The 19,115-nt window shown below is 42.8% G+C and overlaps 1 protein-coding gene across 4 annotated transcripts in view; it reads right to left on the reverse strand.

The window, feature by feature from the left end:
* tpp2 (tripeptidyl peptidase 2) overlaps positions 1-19,115 on the reverse strand; it is a 185,874-nt gene that overhangs the window by 64,548 nt on the left and 102,211 nt on the right. For all 4 annotated transcript variants that reach the window (XM_070891895.1, XM_070891894.1, XM_070891898.1 and 1 more), the window contains exons 16-21: positions 16,547-16,653; positions 14,744-14,898; positions 14,522-14,638; positions 11,448-11,548; positions 8,140-8,236; positions 863-1,000 (exon numbers count right to left, since the gene is read on the reverse strand). In XM_070891895.1, the coding sequence (XP_070747996.1) occupies positions 863-1,000; positions 8,140-8,236; positions 11,448-11,548; positions 14,522-14,638; positions 14,744-14,898; positions 16,547-16,653 (715 nt within the window). The remainder of the gene's footprint in view (positions 1-862; positions 1,001-8,139; positions 8,237-11,447; positions 11,549-14,521; positions 14,639-14,743; positions 14,899-16,546; positions 16,654-19,115) is intronic.

Raw genomic sequence — 19,115 nt, forward strand, 5'->3', positions numbered from 1 at the left:
GAGGAAACGTTACAAGACACCCCACCGACATCTGGGAGTTCCTGGCCAAAGACCGTGTTAAGTGGAGGAAGTGCATCCGGGAGGGCACCGAGTCTCATCACCGAGAGCATGCAGAAATCAAGTGCAGGCAGCGGAAAGAGCGTGCGGCAAACCTGTCCCACACACCCTTTCCCTCAACGACTATCTGTCCCACCTATGACAAGGACAGTGGTTCTCGTATTGGACTGTTCAGCCACCTCAGGACTCATTTTGAGAGTAGAAGCAAGTCTTCCTCGATTCCAAGGGACTGCTTATGATGACAGTCCTGTTGGCAGAGGAATCCAGGTGATGGAAGTCAAGATTCAGCAGAGTTCCGGCAGTTGAAAGAGCTCAGTGAGATCAAAGTCACGCAGGGTCGGGGGATGGGCAGTGAACTCTGCAGGGGTAGAGAGGAGAAAAGATGGCAATGGATGACCAAGGATACAGTTGAAGAGAAGAGCAGCTCAGTAAGGAGCTGACAGCCCATGAGCCCTCTATTCCCTTCTCTTGTGAAGCGCCTTGGGTCATTTTACTACGTTAAAGGTACTATATAAATACAAGTTGTTGGTACTGTTGTAGATAATAAGCAATACAACCATGAGAATCAAAATGTTGCCCATTTCAAAAATAATTCGTTCCAAAAAACTACAGACATGAATAGCCAGACAGAGGTGAAAAAGGTCAAACTAAATAGGAATACAGTGACAAAACCAACTTGTGATGCTTTATCAGAATTATAATACAGTAACAGCACCGGACAGGAAGAAAGATTTAAAGAAAGTCATGTACTCCTGTACTCTTGATGTTTTGATAGGATTTCCTAGTGCCACTGTACTTCAGTTACCTGGTGTGGATAGGCATCCCCTGATCCCATCAGCTTTTTGTTTTGATCATACAGCATCCACAGTTGGCTATCAAATTCAGATTCATACAGTAGCTCACAAAGGAGGGGACAGCTGGCAGTCATCTCTCCATTCTTGGGCTATAGTTAGGAAGAAAAAATGCACATCATGTCCTTTTAAGAAAGCAATCTGCAAATGACAAGTACAGAAATTTTGAGAAAGTATGGTTATAGTAAACTAGACTACAATGTTTTCCACTTTTTCTGTATTTGGCTAATAGTTATAATTATAGTTAGAAAGGAATCAAATTCAGGAGGTAGAATTGTTTAAATATCTCAGTACTGAAGATAAGCATTTCTGTCAGCTGTTGTTCTGCTCCTCCAAAGTTGTGGGGATGTATTCTAATTTATAATAGACTGATGCATCGTATTTTTTAAAAAAAAGAGGATTTGTACACTTAGCTCGAATTATAGAAATTCCAGGACTGCAGTTCTAAGTTAGCAACTTCGTTAAGTCAACAACTGTTTATAACTATATAACTAATACCAGAACCAGACCTGGTTATTTCTGTAGCCAACTGGCAGCATTCCCCCTAACATTTTAAACTTGTGGCTGTGCCTCAGCCCAGAGCATGCATTCTGTGGGTGTTGATGCTGCATGAGCATTTTGCCTATCCATTGTTGAAATAACATCAGTTCATCAGGTGAGTACAATATGCTCCATTCATATTCACCTTGATCAGTGCAAAACAGCAAGGGGGGGATTTTAATTATCAGCGGAAACCACTCATTTCAGTTAGTTTCCTGTCCACCAGCAGCAGAATGAACCCACGGCGATTTTAACCAGCGAAACTCTTAAGGCTGATTTCTCACCTGGATCATGCTGTGGAAATTCAGGCAGCCCTTAGCCATCTGCTGGCACTTGGGTAAATGAAGGCATTGGGTTCTGGGTGGTTTTGCGGTCTGGAAAGGTGGGTGTGGTGGCAAAGTCTGGGCAGGGAGCCCTAAATTTCCCCTGCAGAGCTCGGGGAGCACTCCTTCTGGCCCCACAAAGCAAAGTCAAAAGTTACCTTGAATGACTTTTTCTGCTTTTGATCCTCTTTTCACTTGACCTTACCTGTCAGGAAAGCTGTAAAGGCTTCTCTGCTCAGGTTAAAATTAAAATAGCAGCTGGGGCCCAATGACTTCCTTGGCCCCTGATAAGACACATTTAAAAGAAGAACCACACCAACTTTAGGTGGATGCCTTTGCTGTCTGCTCAGAGGAACAGGTTAAAATTGAGGACGGCGGGATCCAGATGGAACCTCTGTGGGCAATTCATCCAGTCGATTTTAACTTGGTTTCTGCCGGGCAGGTCGGGTTAAAATCAACCCCCAAGTTTTTACTAGCAGGTAATTAACAAGGGCTTTAATTTACTTTAATAACCTGGCACACAAAATTAGATGCTATTAATAACAACATTTTCATAGATTCCTGTGGTAATAGTTATAAATTCCAATCATGCTTAAAGCAAATACAAGTTCTGATATTTGATTAACTTGTATGAAAGAGTAAAATATGAATTTTAGCTCCTGTTTAAGGGTTTAAGTATGGTCATAGCAGTACTACTCAAGGAGTAACATCACATCCTGATACTAGAGACAAAAATCTTGCCAAAATTATTTTTCCTTCATTAAATTTCATCTGGAAAAAAGTCAAGGCTACTCTGATGGCTCAGTTGGTAAATGTATAACCTGGTATAGCCACACAGACCAGTAAATTCCTAGGTTTGATCCATTCGCTGTGCAGAATTGTGACGGTGGAGAACTACAACTAGCTTCAGAGTTCATGGGCTAAGAAAAGTTAGCCATTATTCAATGACCCTCTGCAAAAATAAAAAAAACATGTATTTTGTACATGGCGGGGCGGAAGAAAGAGATGAGGAATCATTTGTGATATCCACGACAATCAAATGGTCCAACAACTACAGTTCCCCCTCCTGTACTTTGGAATGGCATCAACAGTTGTGGAACTGCATCCGGGGACGAGTCATAACCTTCAGGGACGGAAAGAAGGAAAAAGAGAAAAAACCGAAGTAGAAAAGTCTTACAACATAGTAAATAAGGCTTCTATCTCAAGTAATTTGAATCACCATTTGATTTTTACAGCTTAAGAATAGCATTTTATTTGATTGTCCTTCAGACAACCAGGTGAATATTACCAATCTGAAGATGCTCTGCCATTACATCTTCCTGGTGTTTTTCCTTGCTAAAGCAATGGTTATAAATATGTATGTACCCATGTATCCAAATGTTTACTAGTGATGTAAGCAGAATACGTACAAGGAAGTGCTGTTATACTCCATCGGCTAGAAATTCCACATGTACTGCTCCCTCGAGGCAGCGTGGGAGAGCAGAACCCCCATCAACCCACACATTTGGCTGCCAACCCTGTGCCAAATTCATTGAGGAGATGGAGCGGGACGTTGGTGAGGCCTACAAAAGGCCCAGCAGTTGGAGGGAGCAGCGGGAGTTCGTCGAGGAGGCGGAGCGGGACGTTGGTGAGGCCTACAAAAGGCACAGCAGTTGGAGGGAGCAGCGGAGGTTCGTCGAGGAGGTGGAGCGGGACGTTGTGAGGCCTACAAGAGGTCAGCTGGTGCAGCTGCAGCAGGGAGGCAAAAAAGGAGAAAGAAATGGAAAGGTGACGTCACAGCCAAGGGGGTAAGTGATTGTTCTTTTTCTTTTCTTTATCAGTAAGTAACCTTTAGCATTGTTGTTGCCAATTTACGTTTATCTAAGGGTTAAGTAATGGCAGGACAGCTCGGACACGTGTTATGCTCCTCCTGTACTACGTGGGAAGTCAGGGACGCTTCCGGTGTCCCTGAAGACGATGTGTGCGGGAAGTGCATCCGCCTGCAGCTCCTGACGGACCGCATTGCGGCACTGGAGCTGCGGGTGGATGAACTCTGGAGCAATCACGATGCTGAGAATGACGTGAATAGCACGTTTAGTGAGTTGATCTTACCGCAGGTAAAGGGTACACATCCAAATAGGGAATGGATGATCAACAGGAAGAGCAGTGCAAGGAAGGTAGTGCAGGGGTCCCCTGCGGTCATCCACCTGCAAAAATGATACACCGCTTTGGTACTGTTGAGGGGGATGACTCATCAGGGGAGGGCAGCAGCCAAGTTCATGGCACCGTTGGTGGCTCTGCTGCACAGGAGGGCAGGAAATAGAGTGGGAGGGCTATAGTGATAGGGGATTCAATTGTAAGGGGAATAGATAGACGTTTCTGCAGCCGCAACCGAAACTCCAGGAGGTATGTTGCCTCCCTGGTACAAGGGTCAAGAATGTCTCAGAGCGGGTGCAGGACATTCTTAAAAGGGAGGGTGAACAGCCAGTTGTCGTGGTGCATATAGGTACCAACGATATAGGTAAAAAATGGGATGAGGTCCTACAAGATGAATTTAGGGAGCTAGGAGCTAAATTAAAAAGTAAGACCTCAAAAGTAGTAATCTCAGGATTGCTACCAGTGCCACATGCTCGTCTGAGTAGGAATCGCAGGATAGCTCAGATGAATACGTGGCTTGAGGAGTGGTGCACAAGGGAGGGATTCAAATTCCTAGGACATTGGAACCGGTTCTGGGGGAGGTGGGACCAGTACAAACCAGACGGTCTGCACCTGGGCAAGACCGGAACCAATGTCCTAGGGGGAATGTTTGCTAGTGCTGTTGGGGAGGAGTTAAACTAATATGGCAGGGGGTGGAAACCTATGCAGGGAGACAGAGGGAAGTAGAATGGGAGCAGAAGCAAAAGGTAGAAAGAAGAAAAGTAAAAGTGGAGGGCAGAGAAACCTAAGGCAAAAAGCAAAAAGGGCCACATTAAACCAAAATTCTAAAAGGGCAAAGTGTGTTAGAAAGACAAGCCTGAAGGCTCTGTGCTTCAATGCGAGGAGTATTCGGAATAAGGTGGACAAATTAATTGCGCAGATAGCAGTTAACGGGTATGACGTAATTGGCATCACGGAGACATGGCTCCAGGGTGACCAAGTCTGGGAACTCTGCATCCAGGGGTATTCAACATTTAGGAAGGTTAGGCAGAAAGGAAAAGGAGGCGGGGTGGCATTGCTGGTTAAAAAGGAAATTAATGCAATAGTAAGAAAGGACATTAAGCTTGGATGATGTGGAATCGGTATGGGTGGAGCTACGGAATACCAAGGGGCAGAAAACACTAGTGGGAGTTGTGTACAGACCACCAAACAGTAGTTGGGGACAGCATCAAGCAAGAAATTAGGGATGCATGCAATAAAGGTACAGCAGTTATCATAGGTGACTTTAATCTACATATTGATTGGGCTAACCAAACTGGTAGCAATGTGGTGGAGGAGAATTTCCTGGAGTGTATTAGGGATGGTTTCTGGACCAAAATGTCGAGCAATCAACTAGGGAGCTGATCATCCTAGACTGGGTGATGTGTAATGAGAAAGGACTAATTAGCAATCTTGTTGTGCGAAGCCCCTTGGGGAAGAGTGACCATAACATGGTAGAATTCTTTATTAAGATGGAGAGTGACACAGTTAATTCAGAAACTAGGGTCCTGAATTTATGGAAAGGTAACTTTGATGGTTTGAGTCGTGAATAGGCTAGAATAGACTGACAAATGGTACTTAAAGGGTTGACGGTGCATGGGCAATGGCAAACATTTAAAGATCACATGGATGAACTTCAACAATTGTACATCCCTGTCTGAAGTAAAAATAAAACGGGGAAGGTGGCTCAACTGTGGCTAACAAGGGAAATTAAGGATAGTGTTAAATTCAAGGAAGAGGCATATAAATTGGCCAAAAAAAGCAACAAACTTGAGGACTGGGAGAAATTTAGAATTCAGCAGAGGACAAAGGGTTTAATTAAGAGGGGGAAATAGAGTACGAGAAGAAGCTTGTCGGGAACATAAAAACTGACTGCAAAAGCTTCTATAGATATGTGAAGAGAAAAAAAATTAGTAAAGCCAAACGTAGGTCCCTTGCAGTTGGATTCAGGTGAATTTATAATAGGGAACAAAGAAATGGCAGAGCAATTGAACAAATACTTTGGTTCTGTCTTCACGAAGGAAGACACAAATAACCTTCCGAATGTACTAGGGGACAGTGGGTCTAGTGAGAAGGAGGAACTGAAGGATATCCTTATTAGGGGGGAAATTGTGTTAGGGAAATTGATGGGATTGAAGGCCGATAAATCCCCGGGGCCTGATAGTCTGCATCCCAGAGTACTTAAGGAAGTGGCCCTAGAAATAGTGGATGCATTGGTGATAATTTTACAACAGTCTATCGACTCTGGATCAGCTCCTATGGACTGGAGGGTAGCTAATGTAACACCACTTTTTAAAGAAGGGAGGGAGAGAGAAAGCAGGTAATTATAGATCGGTTAGCCTGACATCAGTAGTGGGGAAAATGTTGGAATCAATAATTAAGGATGAAATAGCAGCGCATTTGGAAAGCAGTGACAGGATTGGTTCAAGTCAGCATGGATTTATGAAAGGGAAATCATGCTTGATAAATCTTCTGGAATTTTTTGAGGATGTAACTAGTAGAGTGGACAGGGGAGAACCAGTGGATGTGATGTATTTGGACTTTCAAAAGGCTTTTGACAAGGTCCCACACAAGAGATTGGTGTGCAAAATCAAAGCGCATGGTATTGGGGGTAATATACTGACGTGGATAGAGAATTGGTTGGCAGACAGGAAGCAGAGAGTTGGGATAAACAGGTCCTTTTCAAAATGGCAGGCAGTGACTGGTGGAGTGCCGCATGGCTCAGTGCTGGGACCCCAGTTCTTTACAATATTCATCAATGATTTGGATGAAGGAATTGAGTGCAATATCTCCAAGTTTGCAGATGACACTAAACTGGGTGGCGGTGTGAGCTGTGAGGGGGACACTAGGAGGCTGCAGGGTGACTTGGACAGGTTTGGCTTAGTGGGCAAATGCATGGCAGATGCAGTATAATGTGGATAAATGTGAGGTTATCCACTTTGGGGGCAAAAACGCTAAGACAGAATATTATCTGAATGGCGGCAGATTAGGAAAAGGGGAGGTGCAACGAGACCTGGGTGTCATGGTTCATCAGTCATTGAAAGTTGGCATGCAGGTACAGTAGGCGGTGAAGAAGACAAATGGTATGTTGGCCTTCATAGCTCGGGGATTTGAGTATAGGAGCAGGGAGGTCTTACTGCAGTTGTGCAGGGCCTTGGTGAGGCCTCACCTGGAATATTGTGTTCAGTTTTGGTCTCCTAATCTGAAGAAGGACGTTCTTGCTATTGAGGGAGTGCAGCGAAGATTCACCAGACTGATTCCCGGGATGGCAGGACTGACATACGAGGAGAGACTGGACCAACTGGTTCTTTATACATTGGAGTTTAGAAGGATGAGAGGGGATCTCATAGAAACATAAGATTCTGACGGGACAGGACAGGTTAGTACGGGTAGAATCTTTCCAATTTTGGGGAAGTCCAGAACCAGGGGACACAGTCTTAGGGTAAGGAGTAGGCCATTTAGGACTGAGATGAGGAGAAACTTTTTCACTCAGAGTTGTTAGCCTGTGGAATTCCCTGCCGCAGAGTTGTTGATGCCAGTTCATTGGATATATTCAAGAGGGAGTTAGATATGGCCCTTACGGCTAAGGGGATCAAGGGGTATGGAGAGAAAGCAGGAAAAGGGTACTGAGGGAATGATCAGCCATGATCTTATTGAATGGTGGTGCAGGCTCGAAGGGCCGAATGGCCTACTCCTGCACCTATTTTTTTTGTTTCTATGTAAATTGCGGGTGTTGGGTAATTTCCATGGTCACGGCAGGCTGCTGCCACCTCTATGGGTGCTTCAGTGGTGCCCATCTCTATCTGGCTTTGTAAGTCAGAGCAGCCCATTGCTACTCGAACGTGCCTCAAAAGAAGCTATTTTACCTCAAGGCAGGTAGTTATCAATTCTTACCTCAGTCCAGCTAATGTTGGAGGCCTTTCAAAAGGTCCCAAAGGTGTACACCGAAGTTCTGAGCTGTTAAGAGTCTATAGCACACCAATTTTTGGCTGCTGATCCATAGGATTTTCCCATTTCTCATACTGGAATTTCAGGTCTTATGATTCTATTAACAGTGGCGCAATCATTTTGTTCCACAAATGAGGAAGACTACCAAATTATAATTAGATCATAAGGTCTTCCTCACAAATTAATGAATAAGACGTCAGGACTTTCTCGCATATGGATGGAAAAAAGCTACAAAAATGCAATTTATTTTAATTTGTAGTACTTACTTGATGAAAGTTGTATGTCAAAATAATCTCATAGAATTGTCGATTGTTTGGTAAAGTATCCCGTGGTCCTAAAGGCCTTGATTTTGCACTTACTGGTCTGAAATTTTTTTTAAAAGCACAGAAAAGATTCATTAAAAATGCTATGTTTTAAAGTCCTTTAATTGAGGTATTACTTTATGGGAACACAGGAAAGGAGAAACAATTGGTTACTTATCCAGAATGACTGCCGAAGTGCAATTGCTCTCCTCCCCCCAACAAATATTTTATTCTACTGTGAAACTTTCATTTTTCAATGCATTTTAGGTAAAAAATAAAAATAAAATTTATTTCACAACATTTTTATTTTCTACCAGTAAAAAGGTAAATACAAACCTGATTAAGTAAAGGATTACCATTCAATTCATACTGAAAATGCAGGAGATTTTTTGCTTCAAGTTTGTAATTTGTTACATCTTTAGAAACCATTATTCTGTATGAAAGATGAGTTCATGGTGCCTCATCTCCAGGCTCACCTCTTTAGTTGCTGTCAGATCAACCTGATTTGAGCTTTCTACTTCACATTTGGTCAGTAGGCAAGGCGATTTATTCCACCCTGGAACATTGCCCGATTATGTCTAACCTTAAGCTTATCTGCTGTTGAACCCTCATCCGTGCTTTCATCAACTGGAGCATCAACTTCTCAAATGCTCTACTCACTAGCTTTGCCAAGACTGCTCTTTATAAATTCTCACATAAGTTTACACACACAAATCAACCACCATCTTGTCAATTTCCAATAGTTCCCTGTGTCCCTGCAAATCAATTTTAAGATCCTCCTCCTTGATTTCAAATACCTCCGTAACCTTGCTCCATCTTATTTGGGTAACCTTCTCCAACCACACATCCAGATGTCACTTTCATTCCTCGCAACAAAATACTGCTTGTTGCCCAGTCTCTCTGGCCCATCATTGGAGCTCAATCTCTTCAGCCATTATACCTCTGTTCTTTGGATCACTTTGTACCAGTTGATATTGAATATCATATCCAAATATTACATACAAGTAGTTACTACATAATCCCCCCCGCCCCCCAAAAAATTAGCTTAACCAAAATATGTTGAATTACATTTTAATTTGAGGAGATACCAGATTTCAAAGATTGTTATTCTGATGAAGATCCAATCTAATCTACCAAACTTCAAACACCTTCAGTAACAAAACAGCAAGGAGAAAAAACTGCAAAACCCCAAATATTAAAAATCTTCTATACATGCATAACATGAGATATAGAAAAATATGACCGTTGCTATCTTGTTCTAGATTTGCATTTATGTCTCAACTGACTTAATATAAATGATAAATCGCAAAACCATCTGGTTGTTGTTGTTAAACCAGGGGTACATGCAATTTTATTTTTCTTCATATAATACAAGTGACCTCACACATCAGTAACTACAATACCACACAGTCACTTGTCAAAGGAATGGCATGTGCAAAACCCAGTGCAACATGAATTAGAGATGTACAAGAAAGCACTTGCACTGATACAGCACCTTTTCTTAGGCGGTCCCTCGTATTGAGGATGACTTGCTTCCATGCCAAAAAGGGATGAGTTCACAGGTGTTTCAAGGAAGGACCTGACATTCCAGGTCCCGAACTACATATTGAAGGGTGGAAGATGCCTGTGGGTGGATTTTTTAAAATATGTGGTGGCCGTTGCATACCAACCACCACATGGGCTTGACAGAGCTAGGTCTTGTTCCAATGGAAAGGATTAACCAAGACGACTGGAGACCAGCTCTGCTGCACGGATCTAGCGCGCACGCATATCGCAGTGTGTACTGGCCCGTGCTGCCCCTGGGTCCTCGACACTTTTGGGCCCCGAACTCACCTCTCCTGGGCCCCGATCACGTCGCTCTACAATCTCTCACCGCTCCTTCGCCCCAACCTCACTGCTCCTATGCTGTTTGCCGCCTCTCCTGCTGTACCTGCCCACGCTCCAATCAGCGACCTGGATTTTGGTGACATCCAATCCAGTCGCCCTTCTCCAAGTCATCGCCCTCTTGCATCAACTCGTGCTGCTCCCTGAAATGGCATGCCTCCACGCTGCTCCCGGGCTGCCGCACCTCCGCTCCTTTTATGATCCTGAGCAGAGGTACCAACATAATCACTACTCCAATGTGCAACATTGCACATCGCTACCCCAACATATGCTGCATACACACTTCAATGTATTGCCTCACATAAGACTATCCCAAAGTGTTACACCACTGCGTCAATGTAACCTCTTGTATTCATAATTTAAAAGTTAAACGTTTGTCTAGCGCTATGATTCCATCCTGCAGTAACAATGGAACTATTGAGGCTTACTGACCAGCCAGTGGCCATGAAAAAATCTCAGCTGTGACTTGCACTAGTTTTTTTTAAACTGCCCAGTGCAGTTGCTTCCTGGCCTTGCTTGTAATTCCTTGCACCTTTCAGGTCCTCAGGATATCCCAAAGTGCCTCGCAGACAATGAATTTGTTTTGAAGTATAGTTACTATGAGGTAGCCAAATGCATTCAGCCAGTTTATGCATAGCATGGTCCCACAAACAGAAAATGAAATAAATAATGCATTAATCTGTTTTGGTAGTGTAGGTTGAGGAATAAATGTTGGCACACTCGGAACTTCTCTGCTCTTTTTTAAATAATGGCACGGGAGCCTTGATGTTCACCTGAATGGACAGATTGGTTTTAATATGCCACCTTCGAAAATGCAGACATCCCTCAGCACTGCACTGAAGTATCAGCCTAAATTCAGCTCAAGTCTCTGAAGTGAACCCACAACCTTTTGATTCAGAGGCGAGTGTGCTATCACGGAGCCAAGATAACAACACTATTATTGACAGAACAGCAAAAAACGTACAATGTACAATCACATAAATCGGCTTAGGAGACACCAATTTCATAGCCTATCATTTTATAGGAAGCACATTACCAATAGTGATCACTTGCCATTTCAAATGTTACCCATTTTAATTACCTATTCCATATTCACAGGTTTAAATTCAAATTCAATCACAAAGCTTTGAAGTAAATCAAGTGGTGACTAGATTGTCATAGTTTTCCATGCTCTTGAAAGAGCAGAGGGACTACATCGAGGATTATATTGAAAACCCCAATCATTCTGCTTCCATTGCCAACCTTACCCAAGTGTTCATGAAGCAAAACTTTTAACAGAAAGCATTCTCCCCAACACTGTAACACAAGTTGTAAACCTCAAGGCCCAAAAGAGAATAATTAAGATCTAATAGGACCACTTGTGGACCTAAACAGAAGTTGCTACTTACCTCAAAGATTGAATCCAGCTCTTGAGACTTATGGAGGGAGCAATATCTTCATACTTCAATGTAGATCTTACATCAAAACGAGTAATTCCATCTGATGCATGCTAAATTGAAGATACATTAAAACATAGGCTCTTAAATAAGTTTTGATTGAACAAGGCAAGGCATTCTAGGCTATACACGGTCAGATTTATCTTATTCAAATTAAGTGTTTGGATATTAAATGTATCAAAAGCACACATTTGGTGTTTGAAAGACCTATTTACTGAATTTTGAGACAACAGAAATGCTATTATGCAAAGTTATTTAACACACAAATACTCTTTACTACTCTAAGCCAGCCTTTTTCTAGAGCAATGTCAGTAACTTATTCTGCATATACCAGAGACTTGTTTGTGTATCCCTTTCTCACAATATAGGATATACTCCATACTGACCCTGTTCTTTACTTGAAGTATCTCCTTGAATGTAAGCTCTCCATCTTGCAACTCCAACATTTTACCTTTACAATTCAGTAACATGACATTTTAAATCAAGTACATCTTACTTTCCTATTTAACAGGTGCTTTAAAAAGACTTCGAAACCCAATTGACACCATTTGACAACAACAACCAGATGATGTAGTGTATTTGGATTTCCAGAAGGCATTCAACAAGATGCCACATAAAAAGGTTACTGCACAAGATAAGAGCTCAAGGCGTTGGAGGTAATATATTAGCATGGATAGAGGATTGGCTAACTAACAGGAAACAGAATAAGCATAGTTTTATAATAAGGGGTTGCCCATTTAAAATGGAGATGAGGAGGAATTTCTTCACTGAGAGGGTCATGAAGCTTTGGAATGCTCTACCCTAGAAAGCTGTGGAGGCTGGGTCAGTGAATATATTTAAGGTGGAGATAAACAGATCTTTGAACGACAAGTGTCAAGGGTTGTGGGGAGCTGACAGGAAAGTGAAGTCAAGGCCAAGACCAGGGCCAAATGGCCTACTCCTGCTCCTATTTCTTTTGTTCTTCAGTAAAAAGGTATTCAAAAGAAAGGGTGGGGTCGATTAGGGAACAAAATGGTGTTCTTTTTGTGGAGGCAGAGAGCATGGTTGAGGTACTAAATGAGTACTTTGCATCAGTCTTCACTAAAGAAATGGATACTGCCAATGTCGCAGTAAAGGAGGAGGTAGTAAAGAAATTGAATAGAATACACACAGATAAAGAGGAGATACTGAAAAGGTTGGCAGCGCTCAAAGTAGAAAAGTCATCCGGTCGAGATGGGATGCATCCTAGGTTCCTGACAGAAGTAAGGGTGGAAATGCAGGAGGTTCTAGCCACAATTCTCCACAATATCTTCCTTAGATATGGGAGTGGTGGCAAATGACTGGAGGATTGCAAATGTTACAACCCTGTTGAAAAAAGGGAAGAGGGATAAACCTGGCAACTATAGGCCAATCAGCCTTCTACTGGTGGTGGAGAAACTTGAGGCGCAATAATCTGACACAAAATGAATTGTCACTTGGAAAAATATGGGCAGCCAGCATGGATTTGTTAAAAGCAAATTGTGTTTGACTAACTTGATAAGAGTTCTTTGATGAAGTAATGCAGAGGGTTGATGAAGGTGGTACAGATGATGTCGTGTATTTGGACTTTCAAAAGGCTTTTGAGGCGATATGAATGAAATGGTACAATTTTTAAAGGGATGCAGGAACAGAGAGACCTGGAGATGTATGTACAAACATCTTTGAAGGTGGCAGGATAAGTTTAGAAGGCAGTTAACAAAAGCATACATGATCATGGCTTTATAAACAGTGGCATAGTGTAGGAAAGTAAGAAAGTTATGCTAAACCTTTATAAATCACTGGTTAGGCCTCAACTGGAATATTGCATCCACACTTTAGGAAGGATGTCAAGGCCTTAGAGGGGTACAGAGGAGAATTACCAGGGATGTGGGGCTTCAGTTACGTGGAGAGATTAGAGAAGCCGGGGTTGTTTCCCTCACTTTAAAGTTGTAATAATTACTAAAGTTGTTCAAAATTATGAATGGTGTTGATAAGAGTAAATAAGGAGAAACTAGTTCCAGTGACAGAAGGGTTGGGGCAAAATAACGAGGGCGAGATGAGAACAAAAGTTGTTGTGATCTGGAATGAACTGCCTGAAAGGGTGATGGAAGCAGATTCAATAGTAACTTTCAAAAAAGAATTGGATATATACTTGAAGGGGAAAAATTTGCAAGGCAGGGGATTGGGACTAATTGGATGGCCTTTTCAACGAGTTGGCACAGGCACAATGGGTCGAATAGCTCCTTCTGAACTGGATCATTCTATGATTCTATTGCATTATCAGAAAATGTTATACATCACAGACATATGATTTAAGATAGTATGAAAGTATGATAAACAATTGATATACTTGATTTGATAGATTTTAATTGCTCATTTATGGTATTGGATGGAGCCAGTTTAATTCTGGACACAGTAGGTGTCATGAAGTACTCCAGCCACAGAGTGGCGTTTTTCCGATTGGACAGAAAAGAGAAAGCAAAATCAAAGAGAAAACTAGCAGCAGCAGCATTTTAGTTTACCCTGTCTGTAATATTAGTGATTAAAAACTAACCTCCTGCTGTATTAAACCTTCCCAGAAGTACAGTGATGTAAATAACTTCTCATCCAATTGTTCTGGAATTTGTATTTATATGTTATGTGCAGAAAGATATAAGTAACTTCTCTTGATTACTGCTTGTATTTGATTGTTAATCTTGAGTTACAAGAATGTTAGATCTGTCTTTTATTCTCTATCAACAGTTTTCACACTACATTATTAAAGGATTTGGATTCTGAAGCTCTGACCTTTGACCATATTTCTTGGTGTAGTGTTGAAGCTAGCTGGAGAATCAGAGATATGCTCACATTACGCTACACTCTGACAGAAACCGGTACACTTATAAATAAAGCTACGTCACATGACCTACTTCTTAAACCTCTCTCAACTACATACAACCTTAACTAAAATTCTGCTCAAAAGATACAATTCCCCAATAAAATCTGAAACATTTGTCATCCCAATAATAAAATAAAAAATAAAAACTTACAATGTGCAGCTGAGAGGGAGTGCAAAGGAGGCCACGGAAGGAAACTGTGTAGTTGATATTGACATCACCAAGACTGGCCCACCAGCGGGCAATGCAAAACTCTACTGTTTTACCATTCTAAAAACAGCAAAATAAAAATAGGTACAAGTTTTAATAGATAGATTCTAAGAGTTTAAAGTCAAAGTCATAAAGATTTTACTATTTTGTCAAATTTGTGCTCACCAAAACTGGAAATGCCTCACTGCATGATCCTTTCTCCGAAAGTGATGTGAATTTATAGAATTCATTAGTGCGATAGGCTTTTTGCTTTTCAAGTTGAACTGCATGGAGGACAAACTTTGAGGGAACATCAGATGAAAGTGAAGATATGGTGACCTCTGTATAGAAGAAACTGAAGTATTAAAACAAACAAACAGATACAGGACACTTCTCCCTATATTGAAATGGCTGGAACACAGCTGGGCATGTTTACAGCACTGAAAAAGACTTGCCTTTGATATGAAAGTATGGATCACACAGATGAACTAATCCAGCCTCTGCAGTCCAGGCCAATTGTGGCTGGAAAAGAGAGGGAAAGCCCAGGGGAGAGAGGCCCAAGGTTTGCTTGTTGGACCAGCAGCAACACTTCTGCTCCTCCTGGACCAAGAGGAACTTTAAGAAAATGTAAAAAAAACTTACCTGGGCCCCTTCTGGCTCGATGCCAATTAAAATTGTGAAATAATTGAGCCACGACTTTCCCATTTTTATTCGGTTTCGGCTTGCCTGGGGGGGGGGGGCAGCCTCGGCACTGCTGCAATCCTGGCTGTCAAAATGGTGTGGGGTTCGAAAACGTGGGACCTTCCCCTGGTTATATTAACTATGCACCTGCCCAGATTGGGCGAAACGGGCTGGACTAAAATTAAACCTGCAGTTCTTCATTAATCTCACGTCGTGAAAGGTGCTATGTAAATCCAAGTCTTCTTTCTTTCTTTCCTGTAGGTGCTTTAATGAAAACACTGCTCATGTGGGGAGGTCTCTAATCGCAGGGGGTGGATAAGGCAGGGACGCTGGATCCAGTGTAATGTTTAAAGGCACTTAGCTCCTGGATCTAGCAGTCCTCACCTTACTTTAGCTGGCGAATTCTTCGAAGCCCGAGAAACATGGCCAGCCATAGTTATGTTTGAAATGCTAGTTAAATCTGAGACACGCCAGCCTCGGTATAATACTTAAATGGGCGACCTGCCTCCTGGGAGTGGGTTGTCTGCCTGCCCCCCATCCTGCTTCTGTTTAAAAAACCCACCCATTTCTGGTTTTAACACTTTATCCTCCCAACTGACCCCAACCCACCTGTTTTTTGGGGTTAAATTTCCCCCTGGGTAGTTAAAAATACTTTTTTATTTATACACAGAGGCAGTACACACAGACACACACAAACTTGTTATTTTGGTGTTTTAAGTTTATGATTTTAAAGCACCACTAACAGAATACAAAAGTTTCTGGAAGGGGTCTATTGAACACCCAAATAAAACTTAATCTAAAGAAAGACTTACATTTATAAAGCACCTTTCAAGACCACCGGAAGTCTCAAAGCACTTTACGGCCAATGAAGTACTTTTGGAGTGTACTCACTGTTGTAATGTGGGAAACGCGGCAGCCAATTTGCGCACAGCAACTCCTACAAATAGCAATGTGATAATGACCACATATACCGTTTTTGTTATGTTGATTGAGGGATAAATATTGGCCAGGACATCTGGAACAACACCCCTGTTCCTCGTCAAAATAGTATCATGGGATCTTTTTACATCCGCCTGAAAGAGTAGACAGGTCCTTGGTTTAATGTCTCATCCGAAAGATAGCACCTCTGACAGTGCAGCACTCCCTCAGCACTGCACTGGAGTGCCAGCCTAGATTTATGCGTTCAAGTCCCTGGAGTGGGATTTGAACCCACAAACTTCTAACTCAGAGGCGAGTGTGCTACCCACTGAGCCACAGCTGACACATCTCATATTAGTAAGTAAGGTTTTCAAAATGTGATGCACTTACCAGCCCAAGTAGCGCCCCAAGGTACTTCAATAAAGTGTCGTCTGATTTTTCCAGGTTTAAAGTGAACATCACTGTATGCAAGCTCGTAATTGGAGGTTTCATGTAATCTGTAATCGAAAAACGGCATTAGTTACAAGGGCATTCATAGGGTGAATCTGAATCCAATCCAGAGCATCTAAACAGTGAATTGCTTATATATATTCTGGGATTTGTCAGCAGGATGGAAGCTGGATTGAAAGGATTTGGACAGAGTGCTTTGAAAGATGGGATGACAGTTGGACATGACTATTGGGTCAAGAGGGAACTTTTTGGGGAGTGGTAGCATAGTGATTAAGTTACAAGACTAGTAATCCAGAGACCTGGATCAATAAACTGGAGACGTGAGTTCAAATCCCACCACAATAGCTAGGGAATTTAAATTTAAATAAAAAAAGCTAGTGTCAGTAATGGTGACATGAAACTACCGGATTGTCGTAAAAACCCATCAGGTTCACTAATGTCCTTTAGGGAAGGAAATCTGCTGTCATTACTGGGTCTGGCCTATATATGATTCCAGACTCACAGCAATCCTCTGAAATGACCTAGCAAGCCACTCAGTTGTAACAAACTGCTACAAGAATCAATATTAAGAATAAAACCGGACAAACCACCAGGAATCTACCTCGGCACCGGACACAACAACAGCACACCCAGCCCAGTTGACACTGCAAAGTCCTCCTCACTAACATTTGGGGACTTGTGCCAAAATTGGGAGAGCTGTCCAACAGGCTAGTCAAGCAACAGCCTGACATAGTTATACACGCAGAATCATACCTTTCAGCCAATGTCCCAGACTCCATCACCATCCCTGGGTATGTCCTGTCCCACTGAGGTGGCAGCAGTGGTATACAGTTGGGAAGGAGTGGCCCTGACACTGTCAACATTGTCTCCAGACCCTATGAAGTCTCATGGCTTCAGGTCAAGCATGGGCAAGGAAACCTCCTGACGATTACCACCTACCACCCTCCCTCAGCTGATGAATCAGTACTCCTCCATGTTAAACACAATTGGAAGAAGCACTAAGGGTTGCAAGGGTACAGAATATACTCTGGGTGGGGGATTTCAAAGTCCATCACCAAGAGTGGCTTGGTGGCACCACTACTGAACGAATTGGCAGAGTCCTGAAGGATATAGCTGCCAGACTGGGCCTGCAGCAGGTGGTGAGGCAACCAAGAGGGAAAAACCTACTTGACCTCATCCTCACCAATCTACCTGTCCATGTTAGCATTGGTAGCACGGATCATCGAACAGTCATTGTGGAGACGAAGTCCCATTTTCACACTGAGGACACCCTCCATCGTGTTGTGTGACATTACCACGGTGCTAAATGGGATCGATTCAGAATATATCTAGCAGCTCAAAACTGGGCATCCATGAGGCGCTGTGGACCATCAGTAGCAGCAAAATTGTATTCCACCACAATCTGCAACCTCATAGCCCGGCATATCCCTCACTCTACTGTTACCATCAAGCCAGGGGACTAACCCTGGCTCAATGAGGAGTATAGAAGAGCATGCCAGGAGCAGCACCAGGTGTACCTAAAAATGAGGAGCCAACCTGGGGAAGCTACAATACAGGACTACATGCATGCTAAGCAGCAGAAGCAGCATACTATAAATAGAGCTAAGCAATCCCACAATCAACGGATCAGATCAAAGCTCTGCAGTCCTACCACATCCAGTTGTGAATGGTGGTGGACAATTAAACAACTAACAGGAGGAAGAGGCTCCATGAATATCTCCATCCTCAATGATGGTAGAGCCCAGTACTCAAGTGCAAAAGATAAGGCTGAAGCGTTCACAACCATCTTCAGCCAGAAGTGCCGAGTGGATGATCCATATTGACCTCCTCCTGAGGACCCAATCACAGAAGCCAGTCTTCAGCCAATTCGATTCACTCCACATGATATCAAGAAGTGGCTGAACACACTGGATACAGCAAAGGCTATGGGCCCTGCCAACATCCAGGCTGTCGTGTTGAAGACTTGTGCTCGAGAACTAGCCGCACCTCTAGCCAAGCTGTTCAATGCAGCTACAACACTGGCATCTGCTCGAGAATGTGGAAAACTGCCCAGGTAAGTTCTGTCCACAAAAAGCAGGACAAATCCAATCAGACCAAATACCGCCGCATCAGGACCACTCAGCTCCAGACATCATTACAGCCTTGGTCCAAACATGGACAAAAAGAGCTGAATTCCAGTGAGGTGAGGTGACATCAAGGCAGCACTTGACCGAATGTGGCATCAAGGAGCCCTAGTAAAACTGAATTCAATGGGAATCAGGGGGAAAACTCTCCACTGGCTGGAGTCATACCTAGCACAAAGGAAGATGGTTGTATTTGTTGGAGGTCAATCATCATAGCCCCAGCACATTGCTGCAGGAGTTGCTCAGGTCAGCATCCTAGGCCCAACCATCTTCAGCTGATTCATCAATGACCTTCCCTCCATCATAAGGTCAGAAGTGGGGATGTTCGCTGATGATTGCACAGTGTTCAATTCCATTCACAACTCCTCAGATAATGAAGCAGTCCA

This window comes from Pristiophorus japonicus, chromosome 10 (assembly GCF_044704955.1).
Source record: "Pristiophorus japonicus isolate sPriJap1 chromosome 10, sPriJap1.hap1, whole genome shotgun sequence".
Lineage (NCBI taxonomy): Eukaryota > Metazoa > Chordata > Chondrichthyes > Pristiophoridae > Pristiophorus > Pristiophorus japonicus.